The sequence below is a fragment of the Piliocolobus tephrosceles genome, chromosome 21 (assembly GCF_002776525.5).
Source record: "Piliocolobus tephrosceles isolate RC106 chromosome 21, ASM277652v3, whole genome shotgun sequence".
NCBI lineage: Eukaryota > Metazoa > Chordata > Mammalia > Primates > Cercopithecidae > Piliocolobus > Piliocolobus tephrosceles.
This window is the reverse complement of record NC_045454.1, coordinates 6,223,606-6,247,296: the sequence shown is the minus strand read 5'-3', so window position 1 is coordinate 6,247,296 and position 23,691 is coordinate 6,223,606. Positions and strand designations below refer to the sequence as shown.

Sequence of the window (23,691 nt, the reverse complement as noted above, 5' to 3'; positions counted from 1 at the left end):
TCAAAAAAAAAAAAAAAAAAAAAAAAAAATCTTATTGATAGTACAACAATGTTAAGGAGACTTGGGGTACAGAAGAAACCCTAGCAAAATAGGCAAATATTAGTCTGAAAAAACTAAGAAAGCAGGAAACTGCTGTCAAGGTTTAAATACATGTTAACGGAGACACAGTATTTATGGAAGTAATCTGGAATATCAAAAACATAACATGGGAGCAGACCTGTAAAGGAGTCATTTTTGTATGTGACTGAAGTCAAACTGTTATCAGTTTAAAACAAGATGTTATAAATCTAAAGTGGGGCCGGGCGCGGTGGCTCAAGCCTGTAATCCCAGCACTTTGGGAGGCCGAGAAGGGCGGATCACGAGGTCAGGAGTTCGAGACCATCCTGGCTAACACGGTGAAACCCCGACTCTACTAAAAAATACAAAAAAGCTAGCCAGGCGAGGTGGCTGGCGCATGTAGTCCCAGCTACTCGGGAGGCTGAGGCAGGAGAATGGCGTAAACCCGGGAGGCGGAGCTTGCAGTGAGCTGAGATCCGGCCACTGCACTCCAGCCCGAGGGACAGAGCGAGACTCCGTCTCAAAAAAAAAATAAATAAATAAAATAAAATAAATAAATAAATCTAAAGTGTTTTCTGTAATTGCAATGATAACCACAAAGAATGTATAGAAGACACACACAATGGAAATAAAAGTATGTGAAGACGAAAGAATCAACTAAACAAACACAAAGGCAGTAACAGATATGAAGAACAAAAAAATCTAAGAGATACAGGAAACATTCTGCAAAATGGCAACAGTGAGTCCTTCTCTATCAGTAATTACATTAAGTGTAAGTGGCTTAAACTCCACAATCAGAAGATACAGACTGGCTGAATGAATTTTACAAACAGGCTCCAACTACATGCCACAAAAGATTCATTTTTATTTGAAGGACATACACAGGCTCAACTGAAAGGATGAAAAAAGATACCCCTTATAAATGGTAACAGCAAGACATCAGAGGTGGCTAAACCAATATCAGTCAAAATAGACTTTATGTCAAAACTGGTACAAGAGACAAAGAAGGGCATTATTATAATAATTAAAAGGTTAATTCACTAGGAAGATATACCAATTACAGATATATATGCACCTAATATTAGAGATCCTTAATATATGAAGCAAGAGAAACATAACTAAAGGGAGAAAAGTTCCACAGCAATAATAAAATACTTCAACGGACCACTTTTATAAATAGAACAATCAGATGGAAAAAAAGTAAGTAACTAGGCAACCTAAACTATACGTCAAATTGGACCTAACCTACATATGCACAACACATCACCCAAAAACAGCACAGAAGAATTTTTTCTGAACTCCACACGGAACATTCTTCAAAAGAAATATTTAAAAATAAAACTTTTTAACACTTCTTTATTTGTTTTGAGGCTGAGTCTCGCTCTGTTACCCAAGCTGGAAGGCAGTGGCATGATCTTGGTTTACTACAACCTCTGCCTCCCAGGTTCAAGTGATTCTCCTGACTCAGTCTCCCGAATACCTGGGACTACAGGTGCGTGCCACCACGCCAAGGTAATTTTTGTATTTTTAGTAGAGACATGGTTTCGCCATGTTGGCCAGGCTGGTCTCAGACTCCTTGTGAGGAAAAGAAAGAGAGATCAGACTGTTACTGTGTCTATGTAGAAAGAAATAGACATAAGAGACTCCATTTTGTTCTGTACTAAGAGAAAGTTTTCTGCCTTGAGATGCTGTTAATCTGTAATGCTAGCCCCAACCCTGTGCTTGCAGACACACCTGCTGTGTTGACTCAAGGTTTAACAGATTTAGGGCTGTGCAGGATGTGCTTTGTTAAAAAAGTGCTTGAAGGCAGTATGCTTGGTAAAAGTCATTGCCATTCTTTAATCTCAAGTACCCAGGGATACAATACACTGCAGAAGGCTGCAGGGACCTCTGCCCAGGAAAGCCAGGTATTGTCCAAGGTTTCTCCCCATGTGATAGCCTGAGCTATGGCCTCGTGGGAAGGGAAAGACCTGACCGTCACCCAGCCCGACACCAGTAAAGGGTCTGTGCTGAGGAGGATTAGCAAAAGAGGAAGGCCTCTTTGCAGTTGAGATAAAAGGAAGGCATCTGTCTCCTGCTCGTCCCTGGGAATAGAATGTCTCATCCCTGGGAATAGAATGTCTCGGTGCAATACTCGATTGTATGTTCTATTTACTGAGATAGAAGAAAACCGCCTTAGGGCTGGAGGTGAGACATGCTGGTGGCAATACTGCTCTTTATTGCACCGAGATGTCTGTGTGCATGCACATTAAGGCACAGCACCTTTCCTTAAACTTATTTATGACACAGAGACCTTTGTTCACATGTTTTCCCGCTAACCCTCTCCCCACTATTACCCTATAGTCCTGCCACATTCTCCTCTCCGAGATGGTAGAGATAATGATCAATAAATACTGAGGGAACTCAGAGACCAGTGCCAGCGTGGGTGCTCCGTATGCTGAGCGCTGGTCCCCTGGGCCCAGAGACTTTGTCTCTGTCTTTTATTTCTTTTCTCAGTCTCTCATCCCCCCTGAAAAGAAACACCCACAGGTTGTGGAGGGGCTGGCCCTCCTCACTCCTGACCTGTTTAACACATTTTAAAGACTGAAATCATAAAGTGTAACTTATCCCATCATAATAAAGTAAAACTAGAGATCAACAGCAGAAAAAAAATTAGAATATCAACAAATACGTGGGAACAACATATTCCTAAACAGTCAATATGTCAAACTGGAAATCTCAAGGGAAATGATAAAATACCTCAAAACAAAGGAAAATGAAAATAGAACATACCAAAACTTATGTATGCAGAGAAAACAGTGCTAAGATAGAAAATTGTTAGATATATATGATTCCATTAAAACAGAAGATCTCCAATGGAACAGAATAGGGAACCCAGAAATACAGCCACAGATCTCCAATGGAATGGAATAGGAAACCCAGAAATACAGCCGCATACCTACATCCAACTGATCTTTGACGAAGTCAACAAAAACAATTGAGATAAGACATTCTATTCAATACAGGGTACTGGAAAAACTGGCTAGTCATATATCGAAGAGTGAAATTGGACCCCTATTTCTCATCATACACAAACATTAATTCAAGATGAATATAGACTTAAACGTAAGACCCCAGGCTACAACAATCCTGGAAGAAAACTTAGGAAAAACACTTCTGGATAAAATATAATTAAAAAAAAAAAAATTCATTCCTCATTCCCTAAGCATGATGGGAAAAAATATATAGGTTTTATAAACATCAGTTGAGAACTCTTTAAAGTGCAAGAAATGGGCTACATGTATAACACAGTAAGACTTGAAAATAATAATTCAGTATAACATGATGGACATGAAAGTAAACTGGAGAATAATTATTATAATATAGCTTTTGTTAAAAAAAAAAAAAAAAAGTGTGATTTAAAGAAAATCCAGCGATTTATATTTAGGAAACTGAAACTTACTACAGAAAAGCAATGTGTCTTATACAACAAAGTATGACCAGGCTGGACGCAGTGGCTTACATCTGTAATCCCAGAGCTTTGGGAGGCTGAAACGGACGGATCACCAGAGGTCAGGAGTTCAAGATCAGCCTGACCAATATAGAGAAACCCCGCCTCTACTAAAAATACACAATTAACCAGGCGTGGTGGCGCATGTCTGTAATCCCAACTACCCAGGAGGCTGAGGCAGGAGAATCACTTGAATCTGGGAGACGGAGGTTGTGGTGAGCCAAGATCGTGCCATTATACTCCAGCCTGGGCAACAAGAGTGAAAATCCATCTCAAAAAAAACCCAAAAAAAAAACCAAAGTATAACCAATCTCTTTCATGGTATTTATACAATTAAGATAGTAACTATATTAAAAAAATATATTCAAGGTATTAAAAAATTTCCAATGAAAAGAACTGTAATCAATTTCATTAACAAATTTTTTTTTTTTTTTTTGAGATGGAGTCTCGCTCTGTCGCCCAGGCTGGAGTGCAGCGGAGCAATCTCAGCTCACTGCAAGCTCCGCCTCCCAGGTTCACGCCATTCTCCTGTTTCAGCCTCCCAAGTAGCTGGGACTACAGGCGCCCGCCATCACACCCAGCTAACTTTTTGTATTTTTAGTAGAGACGGGGTTTCACAGTGTTAGCCAGGATGGTCTCAATCTCCTGACCTCGTGATCTGCCCACCTCAGCCTCCCAAAGTGCTGGGATTATAGGTGTGAGCCACTGCGCCTGGTCTCATTAACAAATTTAATAGTAGGAATTAAGTCAGGGGAAACAGGAGTAAAAGGAATAACTGAAACTGTCTTATTACAACACTCCAGAGTTTGTGTAAGTTTTAGAGAAACTGCTGCTGAACTATACCATCCGTAAAAGAAAGAAATCTTGTAAAATATATAAAATGATATACATTCCCCAATGCAATACTACCTCAAAAAGAAACATAAAACAAAGGAAAACTGAGTATCCTCAAAAATATGGAACTGATTATTAAATAAATAAAAACAAAGTTCACTTATAATACATGAAAATGCACCAGATGAAAGTAGCAGTCACTTAAAACAAATTATGTAGACTTAAAAAATATAAGCTTTGGCCGTGCATGGTGGCTCACACCTGTAATCCCAGCACTTTGGGAGGCTGAGGCCGGCGGATCACAGGGTCAGGGATAGGCCACAGGGATAGGCCAAGCGTACTGGCTCAAGCCTGTAATATCGGCACTCTGGGATGCCAAGACCAGAGGATTCCTTGAGCCCATGAGTTCAAGAGCAGCCTGAGTGACATAGTAAAACCCTGTCCCTACCTGGGCATGGTGGTGCGCACCCATACTTCCAACTACTTGGGAGGCTGAGGTGGGAGGACTCCTTCAGCCCAGGATACAGAGGTTGCAGTGAGCTGTGATCACACCAGTGCACTCCGGCCTGGGCAACAGAGCAAGAACCTGCTTTAAACAAACAAAAAAGCACATGGACAGAAAACGGAATTAGATATTTTAACTCTGCCATAAAGTTCTCTGCGAACTTCAGCTCTGGAACCACCACTGATGTACAAAGAAGGCAGCAGAATATATATACAAAGGAAACGTGGGGAAAAGAAAGATCAGCCTGTTACTGTGTCTATATAGAAGGAAGCAGACATAAGAGCCTCCATTTTGTTCTGTATTTGAGATGCTGTTAATCTGTGACCCTACCCCCAACCTTGTCCTTGCAAGAGACATGTGCTGTGGTGACTCAAGGCTTAATGGATACTGGGCTGTGCAGGGTGTGCTTTGTTAAACAAGTGCCTAAAGGCTGCTTGCTGGTTAAAGGTCATCACCATTCTCTTAATCTCAAGTAAGAGAAAAGCATTTGTCTCCTGCCCGTCCCTGGGCAATGGAACATCTCCGTGTAAGACCCGATTGCATGCTTTGTTTACTGAGCAAGGAGAAAACTGTCTTTAGGAATAAGGTGGGGCTTGCTGGAGCAATGCTGCTAAAAGGTTTATGGAGAGTTTGCATATGCATCTCAAGGCACAGCATTTTCCTTTAAACTTATTCACGTCACAGGGATTTTTGTTCAGAGTCTTACTGCTGATTTCCTCCCTACAATGATCCTATTGTCCAGCCACTCCCTTATCTTTAAGATGGTAAAGATAATTATCAATAAATACTAAGGGAACTCAGACACCGGTGCAGGGGTGGGTCCTCTGTATGCTGAGCACCGGTCCCCTGGGCCCCACTTTTCTTTCTCTATACTTTGTCTCTGTGTCTCATTTCTTTTCTCAAGTCTCTCCTTCCACCTAACGAGAAATGCTTACAGGTGTGGAGGGGCAGGCCACCCCTTCCAGGAGACAGTGAAAGGCCAGATGCAGCATTAAGAAGCTTTTTATTTTTGAACCAAAAAGGCTTCAGTCTCAAATAACGGAGGGGTTCCCAAGAAAGACAACAGAGAAAATACAAAAATGCACAAAGGCAAATCTGAACTTCTAGAAGGAAATTATACTTACCTAGGAAGACCAGGTTCCTGTAGTTCTCCAACATCACATCCTTATACAAAGCTTTCTGCACAGGTTCCAGGCATTTCCACTCCTCCTGAGAGAATTCTATGGCTACATCCTTGAATGTCAAAGGTCCCTGAAATGAAAAACACATTTCAAAAAGAAGCAATATGAGAGCTCTTTTGTTTACATACAATGAGGAGAGAACTATCACATCACTTTGAAGTGTGTGTTTTGACATATCTATAAAAGGCATGTGTGAGAAAGTTACAGTCCTTAATTTTAGTTTGTTACAAAATACAATAGGAGACTATTACATTCTCTACATCAGTGTATATTTTTTTGTGGACAATGCAGGAAATACACAAATAAGAAAAACACATGGTTATCCCTTAAAAAGTGTCAGATATTATGTTCCATGCATCAACTGTGTCTAGTGAGCTATATGAGCGGTATTTTCAGAGATGACATATATACTATATGAGTGGTATTTTCAGAGATGACAATGTCCATAGCGGCTTTAAAGAAAGGTCATAAACTAAAAACGGTGATGACCAGAGTAACAGCAATGACTAAAGTTTTCGAATACTCCCTATGTGCTGGGCATTACTCCAAATGCTTTACATGTTCTAATTCAAATAACAACATAATAGCCTATGAGAGAGAGACTTGTTCCATGTTACTGTGTCACAGACTCGCTAACAAACTTGCCTAGGTCAACAACCTGAAAATGGCAGTGCAAGCATCTGAACCCAGATGTCTGAGAATTAAGAGTTGAATCAAAACAATCAAACAGTTACATTATGGTTACAGAACGTACTAGTCTCTCTGTGCTGCTATAACCAAATAAGACTGGGTAATTTATGAACAATAGAAATATATTTCTCATAATTCTGCAGGCTGGGAAAGCTAAGATCAAGGTGCCAGCAGGACTGATGTCTGCTGAGGGATGATCCTTGCTTCCAAGATAGTGACTTGTTGCATTTTCTGGAGGGGAGGAACGCTGTGTCCCCACATGGCAGAAGGGACAGAAGGGACAAAAAGCAGTGAACTCCGTAGGATAAGCATTTTGATATCTCATTGACCAGAACACCATATTCCATTGATAAGGGCAGAACCCTTGTGATGCAATCACCTACTAAAACCCAAACCTCTTAATACGTGGAGATTGGGCATTGGGGATTAAGTTTCAAATAAATTGTGGAGGAGAGAAAAACACTCGGACCACAGCATTCCACCCTGCCCCACCAAAATTCATGTACTCCTCACATGCAAAATGCATTCCATCCCAATGGTCCCCCAAAGTCTTAACTTTTTCTACTATCAATTCCAAACTCGATAGTCTACAGCTGCATCTAACTATAATCTAAATCAGATATGGGTGAGACTCAAAAATGTGTTTCATCCTGAGGCAAACTGCTCTCCAGCTGTGAACCTGTGAAATCAAACGACTTAAGTGCTTCCAACATCCAATGGTGGCATAGACACAGGTTAAATATTTCAACTCCAAAATGCAGAAACAGGAAAGAAGAGGTAGCTGCTCCCATGTCAAGTCTGAAACTCAAATAGGGCACACATATTAAATCTTAAGGCTTGACAATAGTCCTTCTTTGACTCTATGTCCCACCTTCTAGACATCCTGGAGTAGGAGTTAGGTCCCCAGTGTCCTGGGGATCCCTGCCCCATTAGTTTTATTGGGATCACCCCACATGGAAGTTCTCACAGGCTGTGGTTTCCTGAGCTGCGATCACATACCGGTGACTCTACATTTCTGGACTCTCAGGGGTGGTCCTGCTTCAGGGCTCCCCTTGACCTTGCCCTAATAAGGGCTCTCTAAGGTGTCCCTGCCTCCATGGCTAGGCTGACAACTGCCCTAGTGGTGACTTCCTGTGGTAGCACTGAAAGGAACAGGATGAAAGGTTAGGGGCCACTAAGCAAAAAGATGACTGACATAAACCAGTGCCTGCAGTAACACAGAAAGACATGAGGGTGAAGATCTAGTACCACAGATATCTGCAGTACTAGAGTCTATCTACAATAGTACAGAAAATAGGGGAGCTTCTGACTAGAAAGCAGCAAACCTCTTCAATAGGGAGATGACAAGCAAAGGCCCAGAGAGGACAGAATCCCCAGCAAGAAAAAGCACGGGAAGTCTCCAGAATCTAGGGTAGTTGATTGGAGTGTCCTCCCTGAACAAAGCAGCCACCAAATCTGGGGAGGCAGCTGATTTTTCAAATGCTGAAGTCACAAAAGAAGCCAATAAAACATACAAAGAAACAGGGAAATATGGTCTATAAAAAGAAACCAATTGAATCTCTACAAACCTACATGAAAGAAATGGCGATTTACATTTTGGCTTCAAAGAATTAAAAAGAAATGTGGGCCGGGCATGATTGCTCACAACTGTAATCCCAGGACTTTCAGAGGGCCAGGCAGGAGGATCACTTCAGAGCAGGAGTTCGAGACCAGCCTGGCCAACATGAAACCCCACCTCTACTAAAAATACAAAAATTAGCTGGGCATGGTGGCACATGCCTGTAATCCCAGGCTGAGGCATAAGAATCACTTGAACGGGAGTCAGAGGTTGCCGTGAGCTGAGATCACACCACTGCACTCCAGCCTGGGCAACAGAGTGTGACTCTGTCTCCAAAAATACAAAAAATGTGAAGGCAGGCAGATCACCTGAGGTCAGGAGTTCAAGACCAGCCTGGCCAACATGGTGAAACCCCATCTCTACTAAAAATACAAAAATTAGCCAGGTGTGGTGGTGCGTGCCTGTAGTCCCAGTTTCTCTGGAAGACTGAGGTGGAAAATTGCTTCAACCAGGGAGGCAGAGGTTGCAGTGAGTCAAGATCATGCCACTGCACTCCAGCCTGGGCAACAGAGTGAGACTCCATCTCAAAAAATAAATAATAAATAATTAAATAAAATAAAGAAAATGAAGAGAGTCTAACGAGCTCATGAAAAACCATCAAGCACCAAGAACATATGCATTCTGGGAGTCCAACAAATAATGTGAATATACCTAACATTACTCAACTTTACATAAGCAAACAAGCTTTAATGAAAGACATAATAAAGATATTATCAAAGACTGACAAACTCGATTCTTATTGGAAGACATGGTGACATAAAGACCTGCAACTGAAAAAATTCAGAGCCATTCAAACACAAAATATGTTGGATTTTTTTTTTGAGACGGAGTCTCACTCTGTCACCCAGGCTGGAGTGCAGTGGCCGGATCTCAGCTCACTGCAAGCTCCGCCTCCCGGGTTCAAGTGATTCTCCTGCCTCGGCCTCTCAAGTAGCTGAGATTAAAGATGTGTACCACCATGTCCGGCTAATTTTTGTATTTTCAGTAGAGACAGGGTTTCACTATGTTAGCCAGGCTGGTCTTGAACTCCTGACCTCAGGTGATCCACCCACCTTGGCCTCCCAAGTGCCTGGATTACAGGCGTGAGCCACCACACCCAGCTAATATGTGGAATTTAAATAATATGTGACTATGTTGTGTAAAAGGAGAACCAAAATAACTTTGGAAAGAAAATGGAGGGGTTTGGCAATCTACTTTTGAACCTATTATGTTATTTATAATCTAAAACTTTATAATCAAACATAATCTACAACAAGATATACAGAAAAATTCAAATTAAAGATCCAAGCAAACAAAATGTAAGCAACAAAACATTAGATCTAAAAAGAACACAGTATTTTATAATCACAAAGTGAGCCAGGCCTTCCAAAGAAAGATCAGTTATTTATTTTTGCTTTGGTGGTATAGCGTCCTAACAGAAGCAACCACTCTTTAAACTGTCCAACCTGAAGGAACCCTCAGACACCTGTGGTGAAGACATGAAGACAGCATTGTGGCAGTCATGGTGACATTCTTTACAACAGTGAAAAATGTAAAAGATCCATATGTCTTCATTTAGAGATTATTCCAAAGAGGGTGCAAAACAAGCTATTGAGTGCTTATTAACATAAAAAGATGCACCTTTGAAAAGCTGGCACAATAAAATTTCACAACAGAACATGCACTGAATAATTGTTTTCTGAAATCTCATAATGACATGTAAATGCATCTTGACACCTCTCACTGACTCTTGCCACAGAACTTACAACTGTAGCTCCCCACGGAAACATGAGGCATGATGGAGAAAGTGACAGGGAAAAGAAACCCGGGTTCCTCCAGGTTGGGTAGTTGAAAGAGTGACTGCCTCTTTAGGATGGTGCATTTCCTATTTTCCTGGATCTGGCAAGATTCCCCACTACCCGAGGTACAATAGTGTCCTCATATACTAACGACACGTGAGATTTCCCAACAGTAAAAAAAAAAACAAAAAACTTACTACTATGTTCTGTTTATATTTTGAGGCTATGGGGAAAATGAAAACCCTTTGTATTTCCATTTTCCAGTTCCTTGGACTGTGAGGTTTCATTATTTTGTGGAAATCAAATCAAAATAATTTTCATTCTTTGCTCAATCTTCTTTTACTGCAGTCTAGGAGCCATTTCATATTTTGTCGTTAAATTTTTAAAATATATATGTCTTGATGTCCTTTTCTTAGGTTATAAATTTTTTTCTGTGTAAAACTAAAGCTGGGCACGGTGGCTCACACCAGTAATCCCAGCACTTTGGGAGGCCAAGGCGGGCGGATGACCTGAGGTCGGAAGTTTGAGACCAGCCTGACCAACATAGAGAAACCCTGTCTCTACTAAAAGTACAAAATTAGCCAGGCATGGTGGCGCATGCCTGTAGTCCCAGCTACTCAGGAGGCTTAGGCAGGAGAATCACTTGAACCCAGGAGGTGGAGGCTGCAGTGAGCCGAGACTGCGCCATTGCACTCCAGCCTGGGCAACAAGAACAAAGTCTGCCTCAAAAAAAGAAGGTAAAATGTTTCCTTTGTTGATAAATTACATTGTGTATATTTAAGGTATAAATATACCTTAGTAAAAAAGTCAAATTTGTTGTTTGCTGATAAATTACATTGTGTATATTTAAGGTATAAATATACCTTAGTAAAAAAGTCAAATTTGACTTTAACAAATTAACATACCCTTCATCTTATGTTACTTTTTTTTCTTTTCTCTGTTTTGGCCAGAACAGCTAAAATCTCATTTAGCATGAATTTCATATATAATAAAACATTATTTTCAGGCCAGGTGCAGCGGCTCACACTGTAATCCCAGCACTTTGGGAAGCTGAGGCAGGCAGACCATCTGAGATCAGGAGTTCGAGACCAGCCTGGCCAATATGGTGAAACCCCCGTCTCCACTAAAAATACAAAAATTAGCCAGGCATGGTGGCGCACGCCTGTAATTCCAGCTATTGGGAGGCTGAGGCAGGAGAATCACCTGAACCCGGGAGACAGAGGTTGCAGTGAGCCAAGATCATGCCATTGTACTCTGGCCTGGGTGACAAGAGTGAGACTCCGTCTCAAAACAAAAAGCAAAAAAACAAAACAAAATTATTTCCTACCATCCTCGTGTTGTATTAACTTAATGCCTGAACTGCATCTTTGCTTGAACTTTTCCCGAAAAACAAATACATACATCATGTGATGTTTAAAATATAATATTTAACAATAATTGGCGCAGTGAGAGAATTTGGCTCCATCTTCTCTGGTAACAAATGCTCAGCTCTTACATCTGAGCAAAATTATAACCTTAAAACTTAAAACAACTGCTGGTAAGAGTCTCCACAGGAACAAAGCAGTCTCTGTAAGATGGATATTCTGACCATGGCTAGAAGAATCTGACATTCAGGTTGATTTCATATTTTTAAATCAATGATGGAATAAAACACGCTCTAATGTCTGTATCTAGTTTTCCATTCAATTCCCAGTCATTAAGGGTGGTGCAATTAGAAATGAAACAGTGACTCATGGCCGGGCGCGGTGGCTCAAGCCTGTAATCCCAGCACTCTGGGAGGCCGAGACGGGTGGATCATGAGGTCAGGAGATCGAGACCATCCTGGCTAACACGGTGAAACCCCGTCTCTACTAAAAAATACAAAAAACTAGCTGGGCGAGGTGGCGGGCACCTGTAGTCCCAGCTACTCAGGAGGCTGAGGCAGGAGAATGGCGTGAACCCGGGAGGCAGAGCTTGCAGTGAGCTGAGATCCGGCCACTGCACTCCAGCCCGGGAGACAGAGCGAGACTCCGTCTCAAAAAAAAAAAAAAAAAAAGAAGTAGTGACTCATTCATACAGCTTCAAGTGTAGTATAAAATCGGGCAGAAAGATCTCCCCTTACAGGCCTCCTTTTCCTTAATTTTGTTGTTGTTGTTGTTGTTGCTGTTTTGAGGATGAAGTCTTGCTCTGTCACCCAGGATGGGGTACAGTGGCACCATCTCGGCTCACTGCAACCTGCACCTCCGGGTTCAAGCTATTGTCCCGCCTCAGCCTCCTGAGTAGCTGGGATTACAGGTCCCTGCCACCATGACCATCTAATTTTTGTATTTTTAGGACAGACGAGGTTTCACCATGTTGGCCAGCTCGTCTCAAACTCCTGAGCTCAAGTGATCCGCCCACCTCAGCCTCCTAAAGTGCTGAGATTGCAGGCATGAGCCACGGCGCCTGGCCCCTTTCGATAATTTACTAGATATTTATGCACATTAACATGTGACTTCCACAGGCAGCTTCTCTATTCCTGGTCTACAGAGAGCTGACAGTGCCTCCAATGTGGCCCCCAAACAATCCTTGCTGCCCAACAGCTCTGATACCACGGGGCCCACACTCTGTCTCCATCCATGTCTGGGTGTGAGCCCTCCCCAGGACCATGCCCAGTGCAGCCTCTTCCCAAGTTCATGTCACTCGGTCATGGTGAGACAGAATCTAAATAAGATGAGAAGAACTGAGGAAAGGCATGGATGAGCATGAGCAAATGTGCCAGGAAGGAAGCTTCAGACGCAGAGAAGATTCGCAACTCCAACGTCCTGCACTTCACAAAGGAAGGAGACAGAATGACCCACCAAGAATGTCACTTTACCTAAGTAAAATATCACTTTACCTGAGTAGCCATCACTGACTCCTTTTCTTTCCTCTTCTGGGTTTCTTTCTCAGTCAATGTTAATTATTCACACATCAAACCTGAAAGTAAAAAATCTGTTGTTTAATGCTTGGAAACAACACATTACTTTCTGTATCACAATCAACAACACAGGGAAGGCCTCAGCATGTGGAGCGACAGCCCACTGCACCAGGGAGATGCAAGAATAACACATTCCTACACAAAGACCAAGTGAATCTTTCATCGTTTTCTTCAGCACTAGCTTCCCTCCGGGAGATGCCCACACCCAGGCTGCAGCAGAGGGTAGCTGGGCTGGACTGAGGTCCCATTCAGGGCAAGGACCTAACCCTGATTAAACCCCATGCAGAGCGCAGCACCCCCTCACCTCTATGGGTCACAGGCTGAGCTCTCCCTCGGAAATAGAGGATACAGAGGCTTGAAGCTCAATGCTGGATACAAATGAGAATCAACTTGGGGCTGGGAGCGGTGGCTCTTGCCTGTAATCCCGGCACTTTGGGAGGTCGAGGCGGGTGGATACCTGAGGTCAGGAATTCGAGACCAGCCTGGCCAACATGGTGAAACACCCTCTCTACCAAAAATACAAAAATTAGACAGGCGTGGTGGCACACGCCTTTAATCCCAGTTACTTGGGAGGCTGAGGCAGGAGAATCGCTTGTATCTGGGAGGCAGAGGTTGCAGTGAGCCCAGATCGAGCCACTGCACTCCAGCCTGGGTGCCAGAGACAGACTCCGTCCCCAAAAAAAAAAAAAAAAAAAAAAGCATCAACTTGGGTACCTCTTAAACATTACGGAGGCTGGGCCCACCCTAACTACTGGAAGGAGAATCTCTATAAGGGGGAATGAACCATGTGTTACAAATGCCTTAGCACTCTAGTCTGAGGCCAGGATTGAGTACGTCTCAAAGGGCGCAAGACTACCACAGCCCCAATCCCCCAGCTCTGATCTCTCCTTGGGGCCTTGTTGTTACCAGTCTGTAGAAAGTGAAGGCAAAGAACCAGAACACAGAGCAAACATATGGACCTGCTTTTATTGGCTTTTATTTGCAATCCTAGATCCTAGAATCAGACAACACCTCATTCTTTTTTTTTTTTTTTTTTTTTTTTTTGGAGACGGAGTCTTGCTTTGCCGCCCAGGCTGGAGTGCAGTGACCGGATCTCAGCTCACTGCAAGCTCCGCCTCCCGGGTTCACGCCGTTCTCCTGTCTCAGCCTCCCGAGTAGCTGGGACTACAGGCGCCCGCCTCGTCGCCCGGCTAGTTTTTTGTACTTTTTAGTAGAGACGGGGTTTCGCCGTGTTAGCCAGGATGGTCTCGATCTCCTGACCTCGTGATCCACCCGTCTCAGCCTCCCAAAGTGCTGGGATTACAGGCTTGAGCCACCGCGCCCGGCCAACACCTCATTCTTAACGTGAAAGGCGCTGAGGGGAAGAGGTTGGCTTCATAAGCTGAAAGGGCTGAATGGAGCAAAACCAGGAAACTAAAAGCAGGTTGGTTGTTTCAAAGTTACTTTTCTTTGCGTTGCCATTTTCTCCAGATCCTCAAAATGTAAAAAGAACATAGTAGTAAGTTTTGTTTAAATGAGTAGGAAACCTCATGTGATGCTGGTGGGAAAGGGCACCTTTGCAGCTCGGGATGGGGGAAATCTTGCCAGATTACCTGCAACTGAGGGGCCAGAGGGTTCTAGGCACAGGGACAGGCCAGGTAGACGCCCTCAGGCAGGAGTAACCTCGGCTCCAGGAATAGGAAAGAGGCCTGTGTGGCTGGAGCAGAGGGAGTGAGGAGGACACAGGCAGGAAATGAGGTCAGAGAGGTCCCGAGGCAGCAGATCAGGTAGGCAGGAGGTCTTCAAACATTTTTCTTCCACAGCTCACAACACTTTTAGAAACTATGCATTTCCCTACCATTTTAGGTAAATGTAACTTTTATTTATCATTTGAATTAAAACCCTTCTATATAATGTCATATCTTCTCTATTTCAAATATATGCTGAATGTAAAGCTAAAGCCAGGAAGTACAGGGCCACCGTCATCTGAGAGATGTTGAGGTGTGCAGGCGAATGTACTTGGGGAGTTCGGGAAGTCACTTTAGACACATAAAGGTGGAGATGTCTCTTAGACGGTTGAACAGACGGCTGAGGAGACAACAGGATACAGAATTCTAGAGCTCGGGGGACAGGTCTGCAGGGAGCATGGAGACATGTAGGTGGGTAGGTGGGTGATACGGGTGGGCTCTGTGTCCCTGGCCCAAGTCTCACACTGAATTGTAATCCCCAGTTACTGGTGCATCCTCCCACCTGGTGGGAAGTGGTTGGATTATAGGGGTGGATTCGTGTTGAATGGTTTCGCATCACCCTTTGGTGCTGTTCTTTTTTTTTTTTTTGAGGCGGAGTCTCGCTCTGTCGCCCGGGCTGGAGTGCAGTGGCCGGATCTCAGCTCACTGCAAGCTCCGCCTCCCGGGTTCACGCCATTCTCCTGCCTCAGCCTCCCGAGTAGCTGGGACTACAGGCGCCGCCACCTCGCCCGGCTAGTTTTTTGTATTTTTTAGTAGAGACGGGGTTTCACAGTGTTAGCCAGGATGGTCTCGATCTCCTGACCTCGTGATCCGCCCGTCTCGGCCTCCCAAAGTGTTGGGATTACAGACTTGAGCCACTGTGCCCGGCCGGTGCTGTTCTTATCACAGTGAGTTCTCACGAGATCTGGTTGTTTACAAGTGTATAGCGCCTCCCCCCTCACTCTCTCTTGCTCCTGCTTCCGCCATGTGAGACGCCTGCTCCTACTTCGCCTGCTACCATGTTTGGAATCTTCCTGAAGGCTCCCCAGAAGCAGATGTCACTATGCTTCCTGTGCAGCCTGCAGAACTGTGAGCCAGTTAAACCTGTTTTTTAAATAAATTACTCAGTCTCTGGAATTTTGCTGTAGCAATTCCAGAATGCATTAATACAGTAGGGTTTAAAGCCATGAGATGAGATGATGAGGAAAGGCAGTGGGTGTGGACAGAGATAAGAAGAGGTTCAAGGACTAAGCCATGAGTCATTCCTACATTGAGAAACATTCCGAGTCAGGACACAGCAGCAGAGGAAAGTGAAATGGTCAGGGAGGTGACAAGAAAATCAAATAGAAAGTTTCTGACAGGAAAAGAAAGGCTAAAGCAGGAAAAGAAATACATTAGATTTAGAAATGGGGAGGTCACCGGTGACTCTGAAAAATAGAGTTATCAGTGGAATGGTGGATATGAAAGTTTGATTGGATGCATTCAAGAGGGAATTGGAGGCAAGAAGTGAAGACAGAGGGTATAAATAAGATTTTAGCACAGAAGAGGGGTACTCATACAGGCAGAAATGTAGTTAGTAATATGTTTTGTTTTAATTCGGGCAGAGTGGAAGGAAACTATAAGCTTCAGGGTCAGTGTGTGTGCATGCGTTTAATGGCAATACCACCATCAGTAAACACTGTTTGAAATAATTCCCTAGAGGTAAAAATAGAAGATGCAGTTGTTATACTTTATAAAAAGCCAATTTTTTTTTCTCTTTTTAACTTATATTTTAAGTTCAGGGGTACATGTGCAGGATGTGCCGGCTGGTACACAGGTAAATGGGTCATGGGGGTTTGTTGTATACATTATTTCATCACCCAGGTGTTTCTGTTTTTTTTTTTTCTTTTTCTTTTTGAGACAGTCTCACTCTGTCGCCCAGGCTGGAGTGCAATGGCATGATCTCGGCTCACTGCAACCTCTGCCTTCCTGGTTCAAGCAATTATCCTGCCTCAGCCTCCTGAGTAGCTGGGACTACAGGTGTGTGCCACCATACCTGGCTAATTTTCGTATTTTTTAGTAGAGACGAGATTTCACTATATCGGTCAGGCTGGTTGCGAACTCCAGACCTCAGGTGACCCACTCGCCTTGGCCTCCCAAAGTGCTGGGATTACAGGCATGAGCCGCCACGCCTGGCCCCGTCACCCGGGTATTAAGCCTAAAGTGTATTAGTTATTTCTCCTGATCCTCTCCCTCCTCCCACCCTCCACCCTCAGGTAGGTCCCAGTGTGTGTTGTTGCCTTCTTTGTATCCATGTTTTCTTGTCATTTACCTCCCACTTATGAGTGAGAATATGCAGCGTTTGGTTTTCTGTTCCTGTGTTAGTTTGCAAAGGATAATGGCCTCCAGCTCCACCCATGTCCCGGCCAAGGGCATTATTTTGTTCCTTTTTATGGAAAGGCCGTTGTTTTGTACTAGCCTCCCGCACTACCAGACCAAGCCAGAATGAAGTCTCTCATGCTAAGTGCCACATTATCAAACTGACCCTGGAAATGAGCCACATTTAGAAAAAAAGAAAATTCCAAAAAATAAAACAGGAACAGGAGTTAAAAAATGAATTTGCAATAATTTCCCTTCTTTTTTTTTGAGACGGAGTCTCGCTCTGTCGCCCAGGCTGGAGTGCAGTGGCCGGATCTCAGCTCACTGCAAGCTCCGCCTCTCGGGTTCACTCCATTCTCCTGCCTCAGCCTCCCGAGTAGGAGGGACTACAGGTGCCCACCACCTCGCCCGGCTAGTTTTTGGTATTTTTTTAGTAGAGACGTGGTTTCACCGTGTTAGCCAGGATGGTCTCGATCTCCTGACCTCGTGATCCGCCTGTCTCAGCCGCCCAAAGTGCTGGGATTACAGGCTTGAGCCACGGCGCCTGGCCCATAATTTCCCTTCTTATCACGATATCATAACAAAGTTTGAGGGAAGCACATCTCACATGAGTGTGAAAACCCAATCATCACATTTATGAACTACAAAAGGATCGAATTTGTTGTGATTTTGTCCTTCAACAATAAGAACCTGGTAAATGTGTCTCTCTAAGTTCTGTGAGCCATCCTAGCAAATTAATCAAACCTTTGGATGGGGTAGTAGGAATGCCAATTTGGAGTCAGTAGGTCAGAAGCATAGGTGACAACCTACTACTTTTGAATGATAGCTGAAGTGAGCCAGGGCAGTCTTGTGAGACTGAGCCCTTAACCTGTGGGCAACCGGTGGGAGATGACTCTAACTCCCAGAATTAAATTGTGCCAGAATTAAATTGAATTATAAGGCAATCTAGCTGGTGTCTGCTGGAGAATTGTTTAGTGTGTAGGAGAAAACTCCCAACACTGGCCATAGAAGAGTTCTGTGTTAAGTGTGAGAGTAGAGACAAAAAAGTGCTTTTTCCTTTACACCCAGCAATTACTAGGACTGTCATTCTCCAAAGAGCATTATCCATCCTCTTCCCAAACTGCCTCCCCAGGATCTAGTGGACCCTCTTGACTGGAGAAAATATCCCTGTTCCACACCGAGTTTAAAGCATTTTGCCTCATAGTTCCCTGTGCCTGTTGCAGTAGACAGAGGTGGGGGGAAAGTAATCACCACTGTCCTGGCAGCGAGAAAGTAACAGCTCTATCTTCCGAGGACAATCCCAATTGAAATCTTTGTGCTGCAGGTCATTGTGATATCATATTCTCTGATTCTTTGAAAAATCTTCCCTAAATCACCACCCTGCCATAGACCCACCACAGAAAACTCTCCCTAACAAAAGCCTTTTGTCACTAGAGTTTGAGGCCCTAACGTTCCCCTCCTAAACTGAGACAGGTTTACAAACTTCCATGGGGTCACACCCTTCCCAGATACTCCATGGTGCTCCCCATATCCTGCTACGAAATCCCACACGCCCCAGCAACTCATAAACTCATGCTGACCTAATACATAAAAAGATACCTGAGGACTCAATGACCCAAGACGCCCTATTCCATTCATAATGACCCCACCCCGGAACACTGGCACCACCATCTACTAACACAGATGTCTCCAGTGATGCACATGCCCCAATGAGATCCCAACATCTTCCAAGGAAACTCTCCACATTGACATTTAGATATTCCAAAATGCATCTATAACCATCTTAACTTGCAGCCCAAAATACTCCACAATAACAAATGTTGCCGCCAAAGTGATAGACTCCACAGAAGTCACTATCAAGAATGCTTGCTGTGCTGCAGCTCTGGGTTCCACGCCCTCAGGACCAATGCACCACCTCTCCAGCTGCCCACCCTCCCCGTGGGCTCAGCTTAGGCCTTGATCCTCAATTCAGCTGACCCTTGAACAATATAGGTTTGGATTGTGTGACTCCACTTTTAATAGAATTTTCCTCCATAAACATCCTGAAGAATATTTTGGAGATTTGCAATATTTTGGCTATTATCAAATAGGCAAGAGATAACAGATATTAGCAATGATGTGGAGAAAAATGAGCCCTTGTACACTGTTGCTGGGAGTGTACCTCAGTAGAGCCATTATGAAAAACACTATGGACGTTCTTCAAAATATTAAAACTAGAACAACAATGCAATCCAGCAATCCCATTTCTGGGTATAAATCCAAAGGAAATCCAATCAGTATGTTGAAGAGACAGCTAGGCCGCGTGTGGTAGTTCATGCCTATAATACCAGCACTCTGAGAAACTGAGATGGAAAGATTGCTTGAGACCAGGAGGAGTTAGAGACCAGCTTGGACAAAACAGCAGGACCATGGCTCTACCTTAAAAAAAAAAAAAAAAAAAAAAAGGAACATCTGCCTCCTCATGGTCACTACAGTATTATTCACAACAGCCAAGATACAGAAACAACCAAAGTGCCCATCCATGAATGAATATGTAAAGAAAATGTGTATGTATATATATTTATGTATGTGTATATATAGTATGTGTATGTACATTTACATAATGGAATATTATTCAACCATAAAAAAGAAAATCCTGCTATTTCCAATAACATGGATGACTCTGGAGGACATTATGCTGGGCGATATCAGACTGACACAGCAAGATAACTACTGTATGTTCTCACGAGTAGAATCTAAAAAAGTCCAATTCATCGTAACAGGGCAGAACAGTTGTTACCACAGGATGGTGGGTGGGGAAAGTGGAGAAATGTTGGTCAAAGGGTACAAATTCTCAGTTATAAAATGAAGTTCTGGCTGGGCGCAATGGCTCACACCCGTAATCCCAGCACTTTGGGAGGCAGAGGCAGGCGGATCAGGACGTCAGGAGATCCAGACCATCTGGCTAACATGGTGAAACCCTGTCTCTACCAAAAATACAAAAAAATTAGCCGGGCGTGGTGGAGGGGGCCTGTAGTCCCAGCTACTCCAGAGACTGAGGCAGGAGAATGGCGTGAACCCGGGAGGCGGAGCTTGCAGTGAGCTGAGATCCGGCCACTGCACTCCAGCCTGGGCGACAGAGTGAGACTCCAAAACAAAACAAGACAAAACAAACAAACAAACAAAAAAATGAATAAGTTCTGAGGAATCTAATGTACTCTGTAGTGTATACCGTACTGGACACTTCAACAGTTTGGAAAGTTTTTGAAAAATCTAATAAATTGTGTGGTAAAAGTAAAAAAAAAAAAAAAAAGGCAGTATTTAGAAATTAATGACATCAGCTGATTACAGGATGACATCAAATCTTATTTCACAAGTTAGTAATTATAGAAGAAACTGAATAAACTAAAATTTAAATCAAGCTTCCAAAATAACAATGAATTAACTGTAAAGCAACTACAAGGAAAAAGGTAAATCCATTAACAAAACAAAAAACAAACACTCTCAACCCTCCTTCAAAGGCATACATTGTCGGCCTGGAGAAGTGGTTCACACATGTAATCCCAGCACCTTCAGGGGCTGAGAAGGAAAGACTGCTTGAGCCCAGGAGGTCGAGGCTGCAGTGAGAGGATATAATGTTACTATATTCCAGCCTGGGCCACAGAGAGAGACCCTGTCTCAAAAAGAGAAAAAACAAAAAAACCAAAGCTATATCTTGTAGTGACAGTCAGTCATTTCTTGCCTATTTCTCCCCTCCTCCATCCTCTACTCCATCCCTGGAAAGAAGAGTTACAAAATGACTGAATCAAGTCACTGCCCTGTGGCTACATAGGGATTTCAAATATCTTTTGATACAAATAAATACAAAATGCACCAGCCTTATAGAAAAGAGTGGCAATTTTCATCCTCATGAGTACAATTTAAGGAAACAAATTTTAAATTAGAATATAAAGTCACAAATCAATATATTAAAACAACCATCCATATCCAATCAACTCGTGGCTCATCAGGATGGGGTTATCTCCCCCTCTCTTCACTGCTATGTGTTTCCCTCTCTCATGCTGCATGTCTTTTTTTCCCCTTTTCTGTTTTTCTCCCCTTTCTTGATTCCCTCTTTTATGTCTGTTCCGCCCAATGCTTCGAAACTTATTTCACCTCTTGTTGCTCTTTCTCCCCAAACTTTCCCATGGTCCCCACATGAGGAAAGAAAAAGACCCTCTCATATTGTTTTACATTGTTTTATACTCAGTACCTGTTTTAAGAAAAAAACAAGGAAGTAAAACCAAAGACAGGCAGCCTGGCGCCAGGCCCAAAACCAGGCCTGGGCTTGCCTGGCCTAAACCCAGTAGTTAAAAATCAACTCATAACTTAGAAACCCATGTTATTCATAGACTCCTGACACTGTATAGAACTCCCTGCCCTGTTCTGTTTCTCTGTGACTACCAGTGCATGAAACCCCTGTCACGTATACCCTAGATTGCTCAATCACGACGCTTTCATATGAAATCTTTAGTGTTGTGAGCCCTTAAAAGGGACAGAAATTGTGCACTCGGGGAGCTCAGATTTTAAGGCAGTAGCTTGCCGATGCTCCCAGCTGAATAAAGCCCTTCCCTCTACAACTCGGGTGTCTGAGGTTTTGTCAGCGGCTCCTCCTGCTACACCCAGCCTCCATCTATTCCTGCCTCTATCCCCCCATCTGAGTTCCCTGTCTGCTCTCCCTGTTAAAATCCCTCTTCCCTGTTACATCTCCTTTGTTCCCACTCTCTAGCACCCCCAACTTCCTAGGCTTCCTCCCTGATGGGGTTCTCCCTCTACTCTTCCTTTGTTACCCACTCCCCTCTCCTTCAGTCCCAGCACCACGTGACTGTCAGCCCGGGCTCCAACTCTCTTACCCTTTCCGGCCCCGGCCCCGGCCCCCGCCCCCGCCCCCACCTGACTGCAGTGTCTCCTCCTTTGCCGCCCCTCTCTATTTTGCTGCCTTCATCTCCCTGAAGGTCTCCCTTTTCCCTAATTTCTTTATGTGCTTTTCTCCCCGTGCTACTTTCTCCATGCGTCCTCTTTCACTCTTGCTCTCTTTGCAAGTCCCTAAATTATCATCCTTTATGCTGTATACTCATTCTTTTCTTCCCAATTTTTCTTTCTGTCCCGTCACTCCCCCTTTTCCTCTCCTGATCCCTCTCACCCAACATTCAGGAGGAAAGGGGAGGAATAAGATGCCCACCTCCCGGAAGAGCACATTTTCCACTGGAGTAAAAATTTGGGAATGAAAAACAGTGGGTGTCACAAGACAGACTCGATGACCTCCCGCAACGCGGAGTCAGGAAAAGCAGTGGCTGTGAAGGGGAAGCCTGGAGAGCGGAAGGACCCGGCGTGAGGAGCACACTAGGTGGCGCGGGGGACGGTGTCTCAGGACAGGGAGGGTCTGCAGAATCCCAGGACCTGGGAGGAGAAGCGCGTCCTTCAGGAGCTGGGCAGCGGGCGCTCCCCTCCAGGGGCCGACAACGGCAAAGCTCGGGGGTCTCGACTGGTGGGAATCCACCTCGCTAGGGAGGACTTGACTTGGCCCGAGGCCGAAGCAGAGGTCAATAAGGGTTTTAAGCAGGAACACGACCTGAATGGGGTTATCTACATGGTTAGCTACCTGGCAGAAAGGCAGGGAGCAAGGAACAGCCTGAGAGAGATTTTAAACCGAAAGGGAAGCAATTCTCGGACTTACGTGGGGAGAAGTGGCTGTTGCAGGGGCGAAGGGGCTATGGATATTTTAAGGTCCGTAGCGATCCCCAGAGCACTGGTATGGAGAAGTGAGGACTGCAAAGTGCACGTTTAATCCAGGCAGACGGAGGGAAGCAATGTTTAATCCACGTAGACGGAAACACACACCGCGATAAGGCCTTTCCCTGGCGCAATCTACTTCCGGGAGTGACGGAAACTGCTAGCGGAGAGAAAAAACTGGGAGGCCAGGGGACCGCGCGTGGGCAAGCCTCTGTTGGCAAGGGGCGGGTCGGAAAGAGGGGCCTGACTCGGGGAGGGACCACAAGAGGGTGGAGCCGGGCCGTGGCGGCAGTGGGCGTGGCTAGGTGGGGCGTGACGGAGCCTCGGCGGAGGATGGGGCGGGGTTTCATGGGGTAAGTGCGGCGGAGATAGAGCCTGTTATTTACCCTGCTTCACAGGCAGCATGTCTGGTTTTCTGCCTCCTACTTGTCCTGTGAAGCAGGTTGCTTCCTGCCTATTTTAAGTTAATGTTTCAGAATTTAAGGTTAAAGCTTAAAGTTGTGGTCCACTTATATTGGAAACTAAGATGATTTCTTCTTAACAAGTGGAACTGATTTAAGTCAAAACCGATTTTTACAATCTTGGTGGACTCCATCCACTCTTGCCAGTGATGCTGAAGCTACTCAGTAGTCAGGGAACTAGGATCTCGCTGGGGATTTGATGTGGAGCCCTGGCTGGATCCAGGAATCCGGGAGACATTATGCCAAGCGAAATATGCTAGACACAGAAAGACAAATACTGGATATGCTTTTACACGTGCAAGGTACAAACGTCAAATTCACAGT

At 44.2% G+C, this 23,691-nt stretch overlaps 1 protein-coding gene and 1 pseudogene across 1 annotated transcript in view; both read right to left on the bottom strand.

Moving 5' to 3' along the window:
* Nucleotides 1–23,139, bottom strand: part of ZNF616 (zinc finger protein 616) — a 29,229-nt gene extending 6,090 nt beyond the window's left edge. The window contains exons 1-3 of the mRNA XM_023182483.3: nucleotides 22,851–23,139; nucleotides 13,011–13,090; nucleotides 6,011–6,137 (exon numbers count right to left, since the gene is read on the bottom strand). Coding sequence (XP_023038251.1) covers nucleotides 6,011–6,137; nucleotides 13,011–13,022 — 139 coding nt within the window. The 5' untranslated portion in view covers nucleotides 13,023–13,090; nucleotides 22,851–23,139. The remainder of the gene's footprint in view (nucleotides 1–6,010; nucleotides 6,138–13,010; nucleotides 13,091–22,850) is intronic.
* Nucleotides 17,721–17,808, bottom strand: LOC111520193 (annotated as a pseudogene).
* Nucleotides 23,140–23,691: the final 552 nt, after the last annotated feature.